Consider the following 19,858-nt stretch of genomic DNA (forward strand, 5'->3'; position numbering starts at 1 on the left):
GTGACTATGAAGAAAGCAGTCTTCTGGGATTTGGCACCGTGTATATGTGGTGTTAACTGACGTTTCGGAGGAACGTATCGCCCCCATCTTCAGGGTTGAAGAAAAAGTTTAAGAAATCTGCAAGCGACAACACCGTGAGAAACGGTCTGCTTTACCGTTTCTCACCATATATTGCTTCCATGATATGAATGAAGGCGCAATCTGTTTTATTCTTTATGATATATCCCACTGAACATATTCAGTACTGTCTTTAGTATGCTGGAACATACTGTTAAGAGTGTCAGGGTTATAAATGAATTTCAATCTCGTCACATGTTCTTTTTTAAAGATTATTTCACGACGCTGCCAGTAGATAGACTATACAGTGTAAAATGATAGGATTACGGAAGAATTGGAAAAGATTTTGGATGTAATTTGTCATGGTGTAGTTGAGGTACTGTCCATCATTTGCTGGAAGGGACTGAGAAAATCCACGGAGACCTTCAGAACAGCCTATGTCCCGGTCAGGATTCATACCGAGTACCTCCGGAATATGAGTCTGAAACTTACCGTTATGCCAACCCTCTTGATATCACAGAGGCATCAGAATATACCATATTCGTTTGTAGGTCCATGTGTAAGAATACTGTTTTCGTATCTTGAACCAAATCCAGACATTGGCCGGTATTACGTAGTAAATGAACTTTGTATTTGATATAAAAAATGTAAAGCTATCCCTGTAACAGGCCATGAAAGTCCGTGGGGTTGTGAGACGTTGAGGTTCCCACATTTTCTGGACAATCGGCTCACAGATGGCGGTGAGGTTGTCAGCCTTACGCGCCGGACTCCCTTTAACCCCCAGGAAGATCCATGGTACCCATTTCTGTTATAGACTAAATCGACCCCAGGGCCATAATGCGGCTGAAATGATTAGGTCAATTGAAAAATCCACCTCATTGGGACTCGAACCCACGACATTCCGTCTTGTAGCATAGTGCCTCAGCCAACTACGCTACCGCATGCCCCCTTATATTTGGTAGTGTGTCTTTAAATACTTTATGATCTATTGCTACTAGAGCCGCGATGGCTCAGTTGATGTAGCGATGGGCTGGGGTTTGATTCTCAGCAGGGGTAAGATTTTTCTTCTCTCCATACAGTCTAGGCCGGCTCTGGAGCCCACCCAATACTCTGTCAAATGGGTAAATGGGAGATTATTTCCCTGGGGGCAAAGCGGCAGGAACGTGAAACTGAGCACTCGCCTCCATCTAATTCTGAGATCAAATATTTTGTAGCTATACCTCCACTCCCAGTACGTCTTCATGGCTTGGTGCTTAATTAAGCATATGGACAACTTCTTTTTTTTTCTTGGCACTACAGCCCCTGTGGGCCTAGGCCTACCTCCATGAACTTCTCCGTTCACTTCGGTTTTTCTAGATCCTACACATTCGGTAGAACTCCTTGGGCGGGCAATCAGCTCTTCGTAAGGCCTCTACCTGTACACAAACACAGAAAAACGCACACACACAAACTAAACATCCATGCCCTGAGTGGGATTCGAACCCACGATCCCGGTTTCCAAGCGAGCGAAGACAACTCATGCCTTAGACCGCTCGGCTACCGTGACCGGCTATGGACAACTTTACTACTACTTCAACTACAATCATAGAGACCACTACTCCACAATTGGTGATAAACAGTTGAATCTTACTTACTACTTGTCAGACGGTATCTTTGAGGCATAAATAAGTTTGACAGAGATTTATAACTTCTGTTATAGAAATGGTCACATGTTGACACATCGCAACAAGAAACCGTATGAGTGTAAGGCAGAAGGCTGTGGAAAATCGTACTGTGATGCAAGGTCGTTACGGCGCCACACAGAGAATCACCACACCAACAATTCCGCACAGGCAGCTGTCACAGCGTCAACCAGTACGTCAGGATCAGGTAGCACCGGCAGTTCAGATGATGCGTCACCACTAGGCTCATCATGTATCCACTATGCACCACCTCCACAGCCCCAACAACAGACGCCAACAGCACCACCGCCCCCATATCCTGCAACATCTTCTCCATCCACCACCACCACCGCTGCCGCTACAGCCACTAGTAGTAGTAGCGGTTCGGGGGGCAGTGGTACAAAACAGGCCCCCAGCCAGTTGCAACAGTTGTTAGCAAGTGAACCAGCATCGGCGACTTCAGTCAACACCGCAACTTCCAGTAAGGTGAGTCCATCTCCGACATTAGTAGCATCTTATGGTCTGCGTGATGTTCAGAGCTGATGCTTTTCTAAGTTTCGTGTTCAGGATCTCGTTGACCATATCAAGGTACTGCATGATGGATGGTGAAAGAAATTGTAAACAATTCATTACAGTCTCAATTGCCATAATGGTGGAGGAAACAAGTCTCTGAGTTGTGTTGTTGTTGTTGTTGTTGTTGTAAACTACAAGTAAATAGCATTTTGAGTTCTAGTTGGGGCTGTCACAGTCGGTCACAGCATTAAAAAAGTAAAGCTTTCCCTGTACCAGGCCGTGAAGGCCCATAGGGTTGTGAGACGTTGAGGGTCCCACATTATCTAGACAGTCAGCTCAAAGATGGCGGTAAGGTTGTCAGCCTTACGCGCCGACCGCGCTTTGCTCCCCAGGAAAATTAATTAATTAATTCCTGGTACTCATTTATATTAGGGGCTAAGTCGACCCCGGGGCCATAGTGCGGCTGGAAGGATTAGGTGAATTGAAAAAACAAAATCCAATGACCCCATCGGGACTTGAACCCGCGACCTTCCGGCTTGTAGCATAGCTTCTCAACCAACTACGCTACCGCTTGCCCTCCGATCACAGTATTACTGTCAGGAATTTGAATACAGAAGATGAACATGAGTTCGTTTCTAGTTTTAATATTGAGTATGTAGCAGGGAATTTGCGTTGTTTTTTTTTATTAATATATTCTTAAAGCCTTGAAACCAGTTAGAACTGAAAGTTAGACAACATGAAACCGAAATATTCTTGGAGGCACTAAGTTGTTAGTAATAATTTTACATCTGAATAAATATATTGGTGTAGAAATATGAGTTAAAATAGTGTGTGTAGATACTGATTTCCTTAGGTATAATTTAGAAATGACTCGAATAATGAAAGCTGTAAACCTGCATTGCTGAATAGCACTTACGCCTTCAGAATTAGGTGGAATGATTCTGTAACAGTATAAATCAGTAGTTAGCTGGATGTCTGAACTGGCTCACTGATTAATTGCATTCAAGAAGAAATAAGTATTAATATTTGTAAAATCAAGGGGTACAAAAATGAATGGTAAAGAATTACTGCCGAGTTTCTCATTAACATCCCATTATCCAACAAGTTAAAATATAATTCATAATATTAATTGCAATACTCGTATTTTCGTCTTAATTTATGCAACAAAATGCGATTTATATTGTTTTTGTTTCTGACATATCAGGCAGATTAGAATGGGCCCTCGTGCAAGCAGGGATTACTTGCCAATGGTTTATACGCCTGGGCTTTCATTAAAATTTTCCGCTATATATCTATCACAGCATGATATGTCCTCAAGCTTTTGGTAGAGGAGCTAACCATCAGATATGGATGTTAAATGCAGTTACCGTTACCGTAGAAAACTGGTTGATTAGAAATGTCACAAATGGCATCAATTTAGGAGATTGAAGGAGTGGGTTATAGGGATGTAGACTGGATTCAGAAGCATCAGATACTGTCCAGCTTCAGGACGTATTGAACATAATAATGAATCTTCCAGGTCCATAAAACATGGAGAATATACGTATTAACCAGCTGATTTTGTTCTCAAAGGCTGATAGTTATATTGAACAATGTACTGAAGAGGTTGTCATTGCATAATGCTCTGGAGTTAACAATAAAAAGATACAGCAAAATTTGGCTTAAGTTTGAGGTGGTATGAAATTAATCCACTCGGTTGTTTGATTTACGAAAGCTATTCGGAAAGTAATCTCCAGTGAGCTGTTTTTGAAACAAACAATGAGAAAAAAGGTTTATTATGTACAAAAACTACGAGCATATTTAAACTACCTCTCAACCTACTCACCGCTGGAATTGAGGCACTTGTATCGGGGAATAAGTTTTTGCATTTCTATGTCAAAGACGTCTGCCGCCCGTGAACTCAACCACTTTGACACTCTCTGTCAGCTCATTATTGTTGAAGGGCTGTGATCGTAGGCAGTTCTGCAGGCAGGTAAACAGGTGGTAGTTGCTCGGAGTGAGACCATAGCTCTAAGGAGATTGGTGAAACAACTCCCAGTTGAAATTCTTCAGCAATGCTAGCGTGCTAGCAGCTATATGCTGACGCGCATTTACATGGAGGAGCACTACACCGTGTGGCATCATTCCACATGTTTTTCCTAAATGACTGTGCATTTTTTTTTCTGTTTAGAAATACACTGCTGACGTTCTTGTGGTCCCTTGTTGCATAAATTGCACCATCAACACTTTTTTCCTGTCTTAGAAAGCACATGTCGTATTCTGGAGGACAACATTTGTTTAAATTTTGGGGGCTTGTTTGGTGAATGTGTGTGCATCCACTACTTTGAGAGCTAGTTTCAACAATCACAAATAAAACCCAGGTTTCATGCCTGTTACTCGTAAGATGCGATCGAGAGAACAATCGCCACCTTCGTGGTATCGCCCGAAAAAAGTCATACCCGAAGCCATTCTCTTCGTTTTGCGCGCACTCGTGAGCATTTTTGAAACTCTTCTTTCTCAAAAGTTATGATACCCTAACCTGACTGCGATAATGTCGTAGAGAACATTGCGTGAAATTTATGGAAATTCACATGAAAGTTCTGCAATTGTGAAGCGCCGTCTTTCGCAGATTTCGTCGTGATATAATATCATCACTCATTACAGATGACCGACCACTGCGCTCTTCACTATGAACATTTGCCCGCCTATATTTGAACATTCTACACCATTGGCTTACAGTTCCTTCACTCATTATATTTTGGCCCTAAGCCGCCCGTAATTCACCATAGATTTCCACAGCATTCATATTTTTAGTGTGAAGAAATCGGATAGCAACACTTAATTTCCCAGCTTGCGGGTTTATCAGTCACAGGACACACTATAACTCACTCTGTAGAGACAAGAACAAACACTACTTGACCAGTTATATGATGGTTTACAAGGCAATGAGTCATGTGACGCAACCTCATATGCGCAGCTCTCCCCCGCTCCTATATTATTTGCCTAAAATAAACGAAATGGAGGCTACTTTCCGAGTAGCCCTCGTATATAGTGTGGAGTAGACAGTAGAAGTAATCATCAAGGGCTGCAGTAAAAAATAACAGATGAACAAACAGTACACTTTATATCAGTTTTTGCCCATCATTTAATATTCCACCAGTGCTCCGTACTCATCTATCTTCATCCTCAATTAGATCCACTTGAGGAAGGGGTACAAAGGGACTATGTATCACATCACTCAGATCATCATTATAGAATTTTAATAACATTTTTAGATGACCACAGAAGTCCTGCTAAGCCACATACTGTCTTGGGATGCTTGAATACTGAGGTTTCATATTTGAACCCAATTTGGGGCACAAATATATTACCATATTTTTCAGTTATGCTATTTCAACATAGCAGGGGTCTCTGAATGGGACTTAAGGTAGTCACTTTTAGTGGTGACTTAATTCCTATCTCAAGCTATAAGTCACTGTGTATTAAAAATGTGGCAGGATACAAACACGTTTTTTTTTACAGAGTTTTAACAAACACATTTACCCCATACACAAAACAAACTCTACAAGAAAATTTGTCAAGATGTTGAGGTCCTTCCAGTCTGTGTTAGTCATGAACCTCCTTGTGAGGCTTCACATACCCCTGGAGGGTATTAAATATTTATTTAAACACAACAACTTGCATTGAATTTTCAATGAAACTCAATTTGACAGTTGGACTTGTATCTAGATAGGGTACATGATTATATATTTTCTTCATCAGTGGAATGGGCAAATGAACGTCAATGTCAGTTCTGTTACATTGCATATACAATTATACTTCATGTGCTCAAGCTGTCCACAAATATTTTCTTATATTTCGTTACGTAGTAGCATATCGGAAAAAATGTGTTTTGAAGAGAAAGTATAGGTATTATTGTTAGACATGGAAGACTTAGCATGGATGGAAGGATGCAGAGTTGTGGACTGGCTTCTTCTGCATCATGATAGGTCAAATGTTGTACTCTTATAACATGAACTTAATGTTTCATCCATAAAAGGCTGAAAATTTCTTGATCAAATGAGTAACTATCATTGTATGAAAGACTAACCCACCAGCTCTATAAACCTCTTATACTGTATAGGTAGTAAAAGTAATGGTAACAGTAAACAATACACAGGCCGGTCACGGTAGCCGAGCGGTCTAAGGCATGTACTGTCTTCGCTCGCTCGGAAGCTGGGATCGTGGGTTCGAATCCCACTAAGGGCATGGATGTTTGTGTGCATTTTTCTGTGTTTGGGTACAGGTAGAGGCCTTACGATGAGCTGATCACCCACCGAAGGAGTCCTACCGCATATATAAGATCTAATATAACTGAAGTGAAACATAGAGTTTCATGCAGGTAGGCCTAGGCCAAAATGAGGGCTGTAGCGCCAATGAAAAAAAATACACAATCATACATATTCTTGTTTGAAATCAAATCACATAACACAAAACCATATATTGTACCTACATTTTTTCTTGACATAACACAATACAGTATTGGATAGGGATATGAAACTAGCAGCCCATGGGCCAAATGCAGCCTCATTCATCCTTTCTGGTGACCCCTGAGTAGAAAATCATACCAAGAAGCCTTGCAGGTCACTCGTTGCTTTTTCCGTGGTAAACTGTGGTGTTTCTGTGTCACAGAAGAGCAGTGGAAGAGGTTATATGCTAAGCTCATGGGTTGTCATTTTATTTCAAGGTGTTGACTACTTAGTGTAATCTTCCAGCCCTAACCTCCTGCTGTTGTTAATTCAGTCAGTATTTTTAGGACAACTGTTAAAATGAGAAATGAAATCCACCCCTCCAGGTACTGCTATCCTTGAGAAATAATTATTGTGAGGAGTGACTGTTGTAAAAGTTGGCATTCTTGAGCTATTTATATCCATGCTGATCAAACAGCAGCCATCATACCTTGTCCTGTGATGTGTTTTGTAAGGTGTACTAAATTAGCCTCTAACAATGTTTCTATCAATGTCATGTTCAAGTATAAAGTGCAGCGTGAAAGAAAAGGTTCCTGGGTTTCATGACAAATGGGAGATACAATAACCTTATTCTAAAGTTAAAGAAAATATCTTGTGTCTCATTAGCAAAAGTCAGTGTTTGTATAGATTGAAACATTGGGCACCATTATGGCTCTCACAAGGGAAGATATGACTCTTTTATATAAAGTGTTTTTAGAAGATGAGCTGTGTGAATTAAAATCGACATTAAAATTGCAACAGAACATTTTTGATGCAATTATTCAAAAACTGATTGATACTGTGAAGAAAGATTCTGTCATCAATATTGAGAAAGTATTAACCGCTCAAGAACTGAAACCTGAAGCCTGTAACTGAGTGCAAATAAAAGATGTTGAGTCTTCAGAAAGAAATATTTGAGTGATAATATGTGAGGTAATTAAAAATGTTAGCCTTCATTTTTGCACATTTGAGCTTGTAATAATATCACTATATATTTTTTTTATTTCTTTGTTTATTCTATGTCTATTTAATGATGCTAGCTCAAATTTTATAGTGTCAAGTAACAGAGTGATCTGCAAGCAGGAAATAATATACTTGAAAGGATTCTGATGATGGTGTTTGCTGTGTCTTATATATACCAGACGATGGATAGAGTCCAAAATAAGCCTTATAGTTCAGTACAGGAAATAATGTGATAAAGACAGTCATGGCCACATCAAGAAAACGTGGGTCTATGTATTAACTCCCTTATATGTCTTTGTGGTATAGTGCCTAATTAGTTAAGCACAGGGACAACTTTACCTTTACCTTACATAATTTAATGTATTATAGCAGGATTTATATAGCAGGACTGAAAAAACTTGAAGACCCTCAGTCAGTTTGTCTCTGGCATGAGATTTGAACCATGCACCTTCAAAATATGAAGCAGGAATCTAACCACATAACCATATCATTCAGTGTCAGAAATTAGAAATATAAATTCAAAATCGTTATGGAAAGCTGTAATTATCCCTGTAAATAAACATATGATATTAATCAACTACTGATCCTATTCGATCTACAATTGTTAGTACACCAAGTAATTGGTTGAATGAAAAGAAATTGCTGCTTATTTGAAACATTAATTTCTCATTATGGTCTTTATGCATATTGGTTTGACATCCCTGCTGTAGGGTGTGAGTATATTCCCCTTGTAACAATCACCGATTCAATCATAATCCTTGTTAATCAGATATTTTGTGTTACTGGAGTGTGTTCATTTGATACAGGTAGACACTTTACAAATGGTCGAAGTGGGGCAGAATTCTGAGAATGAATTTGAGTCATAGTGTGAAAGTCAATCTGCTTTGCATGTCAAGTTGCACCCTTCAGCCCACAGTGCCAGGAAGACACTTCAGTTGTCATCAGATAACAAAGGATTAAGTGGCAGGAAAGTGAATCCACAGTGACAGCTTGCATGTCATGTGTTAAATTCATTGCTACTCTTAATTTTAACCTGTTACCTTTGAGAGGAACAGTAATACAAGTATGTGATGGGAGGATGCTGATCAGGGAATCAACTGAGAAGTTTAGTGCTTTTCTTCAGCTTTGCCACCCAAATGATAAGATTATGTCTTGAAACAGATCAAGCCCAGTTTCTCCCAGTTAATTTCAAATATCTTTACATCCTGTTCTATGCCACATGATCNCGATTATGTCTTGAAACAGATCAGTTAATTTCAAATATCTTTACATCCTGTTCTATGCCACATGATCTCTCCCGTTCTTATATAAGTAGTATACGCGTATATTGGAAGGTATTGTGATGGTAGAATGAACTAATCTTGAGACGTGACAAATCTACACATTACCAGTTCCCAGAATATGAAAAGATGGTTTTTGGGCTTCCAATTATGTTTGTGCATGCGTGCATGGCAGCCTCACCATTACAGCAGCTGAACTGATTTTATTCACATTTGGAATTCAGGAGTATATCTGTCCTAAGTCCAAGCCTATTGAATATAAACATTCCAGCTAAAAAAATACATGCACCCCAGATTGACCCCAAAACACAAACAGGTGACTTTCACAAATGTGACTCATTAAAATTCTGATTAAATTTCAGTGACCCATGGAGACCATCTCCCTAAATGAAGCTATGTAGGTGGCATGTTCAAGAAAATAACAGTTCATACACTATGGATCCAAAAGCAAAATATCAACGTTTTCAAAACAAGTTTTACCAGTGAGAGAGATTTCACTGTTGTTCAGTATTCAGAAACCAACAGTGGTCTGTGAAGCAAGATTTGGCTTTGTTTAAAAAATAATACATTAAATTTCATTCATATATGAGAGAGTAAATGGATTGTCTCAGCACTGATTTTTCTTTTTGTGTAAATCAGTTGGAATGGGTATCGAGCTCCCTTTCCATTTCATACCTGCTTTCCTTTCTGTACAGAAAGAGAGCAGGCTTATAAGATCACAACGCTTTCCACATGTGTGTCTGCTTCTGTTGAGAACCAGTTCACCAATTTTTATTAAATTAGGTATGAACATTACTCCATCACAGTCCGGTCAAAACTCGTGCTCTGTAGTTACATACAACCAGTAAGTACATTCACATGATATTAGATTAATGAATTTCTGATGCGTGTGCAACACTAGTGCTATTTATTATTGGTCCTGAAATTAATTTTGCTTATTGTAAAGCATCACGGTGGCTGCATGACATTGTATTTAGTTTTTTATTTGATCATGATAACTAATGGACTATTTTAGTTAAGCATGCAAAATTTGGTATGGACATAGATCATAAAGTTACCAACAAGTTATGAGTGAAATATGGTTTATAAATGTAAACTTACAAACGTGGTGACAGTAAGAATGTTAGGTTATACCCTACACTTTTAGCATAGATAAAATTCACACATAAATGATACATCTTTAAAAAATGATGACAGTGGTGATATCAGTGATAATCTGTAACATATTTAAAATTGCAGCAATAAAGAAACAAGTAGGATTTGATAGTGTAATCATTTTCACATGAAACTAGCATGCCAGTCAAAGGGGCTGAATTGCATGCCCTGCTGTATTATAAATTTACATTACCAAAATGAGGCCTGAACAACACGATATATGTATGACTTAAGTCTCTACTAGGAAAGTAGGTTAACCTGGAATTCTTTGTCTCTATTTTTCTCCTTTTTATCTGTACTTATCTATCTTTTGATTGTCTGTCCTTCCATCTATCTATCATACACTCTCTATCTATCTATCTATTGGTCTATTTGACTGTCTGTCTGTCTACCTAACCTCTTATCTATCTCTCCACTTACCTTTCTGTCTCCTCTGGAAGGGAAGTATCTAAATATTTATTCAGAGAATACTGTTGAATGGCAGGAAAAGAACTGTAGTCAATCAAATGGTCAGTTTGAAACTTACCAGTATCATCAAAATTTTACTGCCATCCTCTGATCTTGTCAGTAAAATATAGAAATATGGCAGATGGAGGAATTGGAGTGAAACAACTTAGTGCCTAGGTAAAGTGCATTATGGTTCACCTTCCTGCTAAAGTTCTTGGATGAAACAGAAGTGAGTGTCTTTGGACTTTGCAAGCTCAGAGTCATTTGACGTACAGCCATATTAAGACTCCAGAAGATTTCTTCATGTTGAACCTAAATTTAACACAAACTGAAAAAATGATACCATTTTATGCAAGTACACTTAAAACCTGAGGAACAGTAAACCGCAAGCCACTAGACCAACATTAAAACAATATTTTTTTTAATGCTAGTTGGGTGGGACTAAGTCCCTTGTACTTCGGCCACTTCTGGCCTGTTGTACCAGCCCCAGATGATAGGTGAGGGTAATTGTGGAGCAATTTGTGGAATGAAGATTGGCAGGGGAAACTGAAGTACTCCGAGAAAACCTGCCCCAGCGCCACTTTGTCCACCACAAATCCCACTTGACCAGACCCCGGGATCGAACTCAGACCGCCGCGGTGGGAAGCCAACGACTAACCGCTTGAACTATGGCACAGCCACACATTGAAACCATAACTTGGCTCAGATGTGTTCCACTCTAGAATCTGATCTTTCTCAGTCCTTGTATTTTGAGCACTAATTTACTTTTTGACACATGCTGGAAGGCCCTGTGCTGTCTGCATGCAGGAGACCTCATCATGGAAAAGGCCCAATGGATAAAAACAGAGGATTTTGACGTAGAACTACAGCACACCCATCCTTCACAAACTTACAGCCAACCTGAAAACAGCACAAGAAACAGATTGCTGTCCCTGGTGTCCAAGAACGACAGGCACTCTGGAACACATGGCTTTTTAGATTGCGTTTCCATCACAATATTATGGAACTGCTTAGTTGGAATGTTGAATCAATTACTTGGACCACATCACTTAACAAGGAAACTACTACTCATTGGGTGCCCCATACCGAACATTTTATCCCACAAACTGGCTATACTTATGCTTGCCAGGAGCAGGAATACCATTTGCAAAACATGGAAACACATAACACTCAGAACCACACACCGTCCTACTATCAGGCGTTCATCGCCTGTACCAGTACATGGAAAGTCATCATAGTATATATCATACATCAGTAGCATGGAACAGTTCATCAGTTATAGGCTGTACTATACATGGAAACGTTGACAGAAGAAAGATCCCACTCAGTGACAAACTGTAAGGATTAGATACATATCCTCATCTGACTGTACTGCTGTCTCAGCTACAATGCAAAATATTCAAAATTTGTAATGCTTAAGATACACTGCAAATTGTAGCTTATTGTTAAAGAAACTGTTAATATTAGAATGGATCTTAGAGAGATAGGATGGGATGGTATGGATTGGATAAATCTGGCTCAGGATAGGGACCAGTGGAGGGCTCTTGTGAACACGGTGATGAACCTTCGGGTTCCATGAAATGCTGGGAAATTCTTGAGTAGCTGCAGAATTGGCGGCTCCTCAAGAAGGGCTCAGCTCCATGAGTAAGTAAGTAAGTAAGTAAGTAAGTAAATTGTCTAAAAAATCTGTCTCTTCATCCATCTACCTGTCTCTCTCTTTCTATCTATCTATCTGTCTATCTATCTATCTATCTATCTGTCTGTCTGCCTGCCTGTCCATCTGTCTGTCTATTTATCTATCTATCTGTCTGCCTGTCCCTCGATCTATCTGTCTGTCTGTCCATCTCTCTATTTATCTGTCTATCTATCTATATGTCTGTCCACCTGTCTGTCTATCTATGTGTCTATCTATCTATCTATCTGTCTGTCTCTCCATCTATATATCTATTTATCTGTCTATCTATCCATCTAACTATATATAGTCTGTCTTCATATGTATCTATATTTTTTCTTCCTCCCTCCATCTTGTTTTCTTTAAATTTCTTTCCTCTTTTCTTCGTTCATTCTTTCCTTCCTTTATTTTTCTTTATATGTATCTTTCTTTCTTTCCCCCACAGTTTTCATTTTGTCATTATTTCTTCCCATTTTCTTCCTTTTTTCTCCTTTTATTTGTTTGTTTATTTATTCCAGTCTTACGGCAATAGTAGCTGAACAATTTGCAGTGGACCGAGATTATTTGTAAGTATTGTTACATGGTGCCATCCTGAAAGGAGTGGGGCGAGGAGGGAGGCGGAACTCGCTGTGAGCATTTTCCGAACACCAAGGAGAATGCCCTGTTGGCGGTTCCGTATCCTCAGACACGCACACCTTTGTCCTAACCTGACTAGATCTCGTGACCTGAGGAACCCAGAGCCCCCAGAGAGCCTTGCGTAACGAAGCGCTGGCAGCTGACCATGGACATGATACATTGTGCTTGGGAGAGTGATTTACGATTTATTTGTTTAACGAAACACTGTCTCGTTACGTGACTAATGGCGGTTGTGATTGATGGCGACCCTGCTCCGTGTCTGGGAGTGGGTGAAGCGCTTCCATTCGGTTCCGAATGTTGTGACTATTTCCTGGTGTCCGTCTGTTCTGCGCGAATCGTGTGATATCGCCGCCCTGTCCCGTCTATTGATGTTTTTCCTGCCTGGTTCAGATCCCAGAACCAACCGAATTATATAACAGTCTTCATAATTATCGCAGCGATTAGACTGATATGGGGACGAGAACTACAGCCTCTCAGTGTAGCGTTATGAAGTTCGTATGTGTTTCTGTGCCAATTTTAATTGTGGCTCGACGGACAGCTTCAAAGGAAGGAAATATGAGTATGAAATCGAAAATTTAATTACATATTTCATATCTGTGTTGACATAATTTGACTGTTGTAATTTATTTATGTTGATTGAAGGGGTTTGAGAACAACGTACTGTGGGGAACATTTAGATCTACGATAGAAAGCGTAGTATACTATTCACAAGCAATTTAATAATTTTGCTCCTAGTCCAGTAACGTTAGAATGCTGAAATCATGGTACATGAAATGGGCGACACATGGGTGAAATGAGGAATATATACAGAATTTTGATTGGAGAACGTGAAGAGAGAGGGAACTTGTTAGATCTAGATGTAGATGGAACAATAAAATTAAACTAGGTCTTTAAAAAATGGGATTGGAGGTTTCCGACCGGATTCGTCTGACTGGTTTTTGAAAAGAAGGTAATTAACCTTCATCCTTCATAAAAGGAAAAAAGCGGAAATTTCTTGTGTAGCTGAGCTACTCTTAGCTTCTCAAGAAGACTCTGCTGTATGGTGTTTAGTGTGTATGTATATACATAAATTAACTGCTGTAATTTATTGATTAAGGGGGTTCGAGAACGCGATTCTGTGGAAGGTATTTGGACTTCAGAGGAAGCAACATAAGGCTGCTGAGAACTGTGTAATTAGGAGCTGTTCTCTTCACTAAATCTTTAGCCGAATTGGAGAAATTAAATGTATATGTATTTACGAGTAGTCCGTCAATAATGAAACAATCATTAAATATTCATCATTCAACACCAACACGATATATTTCGGCCACAGACGGCCATCCTCAGGTGTTTCGATGCGTCTAAATTATTGCACTGTTTTGATGCGCGCTAAAGTTGCGCGTTGCAGTCCACTTAAATTAAAATCTTTTGTAAAATTCTATTTAACCTAGTAAGAGGCGTCGTCTACTTGTTTATGGCTATGTGATGCGTGTATTCCAGACAATTTGTTTGTTTCTTCACTAGTGAAGACCACACCACACGATGCCCGAGGGAACAACACACAAACAAGGGGCATATTGCAGATCGCAGATGTAGCTGCTGAAATAAACTAAAATAAAATATACATGTTTCATTTGCACTGAGTCCGTTCTGTGCGACATGCGGTTATATGATCGCTGCTATTCTAGTTAAATGTAATCTGATAGCAATGACGAACAGTAAGTTCATGGTTGAGTCCCTGAACGGCCACAATTATAACTTCGTCATCAGTTTTGACGTAATATCATTCATTAGTAAGTAATTTGTAGTCGATTGATGCTTCAGTCCAATGTCAGCCACCATTCAAGGAATAAAGCCGTAGTTCAACATTGTATCTGATCGTAGTTCGCTGTCATAATGAAGTTAGTACATGCCCTTTCCCTCTGACATGAAAGTTTATTTGATGAGCTTAATACGAAAACAGGCGTAGTGAATAGATTTCTTCTGCATCTCGACTTAAATTTGATTATACTAAAAGGTTTATATTATTTGGAATAATTTAATTTTCAATGAAATTCGCAATTTGATTTTAGTTTGTTTTTCATCACATATTCAACATAGTTCATAGTATTATTACTGAGAATTTGATAATTGTTGTTGTAGAATCTTTTGGATGACGAATTTCTCTCATATAATAATGTATCTTATTTCAAAATTAATAGTCCATAATAATATTTAATTGCAGACCAATTAACCTATGCTTTTAACACGATCCAGGAGGATTTTATGATTTGGTGGATGTCACTAGAGGAATCGCGAGCTCAAATCATACCTCGGATGTTGAGTATTAAGGTGTTCATAGTTTTCTCAGTACGTCTATGAATTTAAATTGGTCCCTGCAGCTTCTATCAGCGTACTTCTAAACGCGTCATCCATAATTTTTTCCCTTATTCTGTGTTATTTTTCTTTTGTCCACTGGCTCTACACTCCCCTTGAGCCCTGGCCTCTTAATTTCAGTTTCATGATCATTGTACAGTCGGTAAGACTCTTGGACGAGATATCAGCTCATCTCAAGGCCTTTACCTTAACACAGGACAACACAAACACAGAATAAACACATACCATACATTCATGCCTTGTGTGGGATTCGAAGCCACGACTACGGCGTCCGAGCGAGTGAAGATAGTACATGCCTTAGACGGCTTGGCTACCGTGACCGGCTTCTGTGTCATATAACCTGTCTAACTGAGAAAACGTTGCTACGCACAGGAACAAGCAATAATCATCAAGGGAGGAACAGATGGAGGAACGCTATATTACGAGTATTATGTCTCGGAGATTCGCTTGATCGAATCCCAGAATTGCTATTTCACTGAATTGATCCATGCTATTGCTCATTCACTTGAGGTGAATTACATCAGGTAACCTACGATCACCTTGTACATATTTCTTGTTCGGCGTTCGTAATATTTTGTTACAATAAAAATGCTTTTCTTCATTTGTCTAGAGGAAAGTAACGCGAAAAAAAGATGAAAATATTATTAAATAGAACGTCAAAAGAAGGGAAAGAAAAGGAATGGATTAAGACCAGGGACGGCGTATATCACTTTTAATCATATTTATTTCCGAAGTACGTCCTTTGTGATCTTCTGTGAATCCTTTTTATGTTCATGTGTTACGGACAAGTCTAGTGCCCCAAAGCGAGTCGCCTTCACCGACAAATTTTACCATATCTTGAACTCACAGCAGGCAAATCTCGTATTTTTTTTATTGCTAGTGCGGTGGGACTAAGTCCCTTGTACTGCAGCCACTTCTGGCCTATTGTACCAGCCTCAGATGATAGGTGAGGGTGATTGTGGAGCAATTGGTGGAATGAAGATTGACAGGGGAAACCGAAATACTAGGAGAAAACCTGCCCCAGTGTCACTTTGTCCACCACAAATCCCACTTGACCCGGGATCGAACCCGGGCCGCCGCAGTGGGAAGCCAGCGACTAACCGCTTGAGCTATGGCGCGGCCCCAGGCAAATCTCGTAACTATAAGCATATCTGGTGATGCCTGATTTGAAATTCTCACTGCTATGGCCACAAAGAATACAGTCACTTTTAGGGTATGACGCCTTATAGTCTGGTAGAAGTGTGCTGACGTGTCAGAGGAATATACAGCTTCAGTCTGAAGGAAGGAACAGCAAGTCGTGCAAGAAAGCTCCTCCGAAACATCTACAGACTTCTACTAGAATACAAGGCATCGCAACTCAGAACTTAATACGCTTCAAACTGGTTGATGACAGCTTACGTCTGATTTACATACGGGGGACTGACCTTCATAATGAAGCTTTCTGTTTTTCTTAAATATTGTAAGAATCTTTCATTTCTCTAGAGCTGCTATAAAATCTCTTCGTTCTAACTTCAAATTATTTCTTTTCTTTCACGCGTTTGCCACGAAAAATAGCAAAAATGAGGCTGTTAGTTTTGTCATTCTTGTCTGTTTGCTCGCCGGTCTTACCGTTGGTTTGTGAACGTGTAACATGTCTCATCTTCAGATTTCTTGTGGGACTCTGAAGATGGAGACATGTTACATGCCGGTAACCAAGAAAGACTGTACTAATGGACCTACATATATTGAAATTGGCTCATATAAATTTGAGGTTGTGTTAGGTTTCACTTACCTTGGATCAGAAGTTAACTGTAAAAATGATATCAGTGATGAAACAAAAAAGCGTGTACTTTCAGCAAATAAACGTCTCCATGGCCTTAGGAAACACCTGAAACCCCAACTAATACCCAGGAAAACCAAAACTATGATGTATAAAATACTTATAAGATCAGTGCTATCTTATGCCTCTGAGACCTGGCCGCTGTCAAGATCGGATGGAAGACTGTTAAGTATATTTGAAAGGAGGATCTTGAGATATTATATCTTTGGACCAGTGGAAGAAAATGGAATATGGAGGAAGAGGTATAACCATGAGCTATACAAACTATTTAATGAACCAGACATTATTGGATTTATAAAGGTGAAAAGGCTTGAACGGGCTGGACACGTAACACGTGCCAGCGAGAATAGAACCATCAAGAAAATGCTTAATACTAAACCAGAAGGAAATAGAAGAGTGGGAAGACCAAGGTTAAGATGGGAAGAATGTGTGTGGCAGGACATAAGAATTTTGGGTGTAAAGAACTGGAGGAATGTAGCATCGAATGGAGAAGAATGGCGAGCAATCCTGAGGAAGGCCAGGGCTCACAAAAGGCTGTCATGCCAGTGATGATGATGATGATGATGATGATGATACTATTTTATGTTTAGCGATTCTTCGTTTCGGAGGTAATGAATTAAATTAGATTTGAGATTTATGTGAGGTTAAGTTTTGTATTTCACTAATACTAACCGAAACAAAATTTGCTGAAGAATATTTCGCGTGAAATCCTGTTACAGAATCGAAATTTTTAAAGTGATTATGATGATGAAGCATGCCGAAAAAACGTGGCCTCTCTTTGTGTGTCCGTTTTGTACATACTTTCTGCAAAGAACTAATAATAACCTAACACGCCCGGTTGTGGCTTCAGGTTTTGAAAGGGATAATGTGATAATCAGTATAAATCAGAGACACGCAGCCTTTTCTATGTTGGCGGGAAACGTAACGAAGAGAATCGGCAGTAATTACTGCAGTTTATAATTTGGGACCGTATTGTAGAAATCAGACCTTTTCACACAGTCGTCCTTTTTTATTTATGAATTAGTATTTATTAATATGAACTGCATTGGATCAGATTTTAATTTCAATTTTATCTCATGCTTTCCTATGTATTCTGAGAACTTTACACGTGCTTTTATTATGTATAGACCTAGGAATGTATAAAAATGCGATGTGATTCTAAATTATTCTCAGGGTTTCCGTGGCCTGTAATTTTCAGACCGGAAAAAGTTGTATCTCTTACCCCAGTTGGAGGAGGATCAGCCAAATGTGGTGTTCCAGCAAAATGTTGCCCCCCCCACACACAGACACATTGGTCTCATATTTTTCGAGAATTTCTTGACATGCATTTTCCTGGGCGCTGGGTTGGGCGTGATGGGCCAATTCCGTGGCCTCGGCACTCACCCATCTATCATCGAGTTTAAGAATGCACGGAGCTTTACCCCCACGCTTCCCCATGCCTTCATACACGTACTGCCCAAGGTGCTGAAGACTTAGACAACTCTTAACCTTTTTACTGTAACAGCTTACGTCGACTCGTGTCTCGGATGCAGTCTAGGAAGCCGTTCACTCAGATATTAAAATCTATCCATCTATCTATGTATCTATCTATCTACTTATCTATCTATCTATCTATCTATCTATCTATCTAGCTAGCTAGCTAGCTACCTAAGGTTCTACAGCCCTTATGGTTCTTGGCCGCTTTTTCCAGTTTCTTGATCTGTATATGGTCGGTAGGACTCCTTGCACGGGGGATCAGCCCGTCGCAGGTCCGCTACCTACACACAGAATAAACGCACACACAAACATCCATGCCTTGAGTGGGATTCGAAACCATGATTCCAGTGTTCGAGCGAGCGAAGATATTTCATGCCTTAATTTTTAATTTAAAAACTATAGCCAATAAATTAAAATACGACTACAGCCTCTACAAACTACGAGTAAATATACGGATCCTCACGCGTTGAAGCCTGGCGAGCAACTGAAGTAGTGTGGACGAAGATTTACGAGCACAAGTAAAAGCCAGACGAGTCTCCCGACGAGCACAAGCCTGGCGAGCACGAGCACGAGCGCGAGTAATGTGGACGCGCCTTTACATACATATGTGATATAAGTAAAACTTTTGCTAGCTCTGTGTAGGTAACAATTTCCGTACAATTAATGTGTTTCTGGACATTATCCATCGTCTTGTTTTTATTTAAAACACACAGCGTTTCGAAGACTGGATTTTATCTCCATCTTCAGGTGGAACCTACTCAGTTGGGCCCAATCGATAGAGCTAGTCCCTATCTCCGGACACCAGCACCGACACACGACAGGATATATAAACCAAGTACCGCATAACCATCTGCGAGAGTTAAGACAGACATTAAAAACAATAAAAGAGATACATAAATGAGGCGTAATACATGTCCTTGCACTATTTCACGGCTATTGTTAAAATCAATGTAAAGTAAAGTAAAGCTATTCCTGTAACAGGCCGTGAAGGCCCATAGGGTTGTGAGACGTTGAGGGTCCCACATTGTCTAGACAATCGGCTCGAAGATGGCGGTAAGGTTGTATTATCAGAATAGAAATTATTACTAAAGAGACAAATTCTCTGTATGGTACCAACATAAAGACGTAGTCTTCACACATAATTTACGCTAGAAATGAGTTACAGTTTTCTAACATATACTGCGGTAACGGGAGTCCAGAAGGGAGAGACGTCCAAGCTGGGTTGACTGATCGGATGGTCTATCAGAGACCTGTGGGCGGATTCCTTGTATTTCCTGTACGTGGTGTTGGGTTCAATCTGCAAGCCCTTCGCTTCATTCCAACTTATTTTGTGGCTTTCTTCGTATGCATGTTGGGCT

At 39.7% G+C, this 19,858-nt stretch overlaps 1 protein-coding gene across 4 annotated transcripts in view; it reads left to right on the forward strand.

The window, feature by feature from the left end:
- LOC111863320 overlaps positions 1–19,858 on the forward strand; it is a 1,149,828-nt gene that overhangs the window by 954,398 nt on the left and 175,572 nt on the right. For all 4 annotated transcript variants that reach the window (XM_033751009.1, XM_033751005.1, XM_033751008.1 and 1 more), the window contains one exon: positions 1,757–2,204. In XM_033751009.1, the coding sequence (XP_033606900.1) occupies positions 1,757–2,204 (448 nt within the window). The remainder of the gene's footprint in view (positions 1–1,756; positions 2,205–19,858) is intronic.

The sequence above is a fragment of the Cryptotermes secundus genome, unplaced genomic scaffold (genome assembly GCF_002891405.2).
Source record: "Cryptotermes secundus unplaced genomic scaffold, Csec_1.0 scaffold159, whole genome shotgun sequence".
In the NCBI taxonomy this organism is placed as follows: Eukaryota; Metazoa; Arthropoda; class Insecta; order Blattodea; family Kalotermitidae; genus Cryptotermes; species Cryptotermes secundus.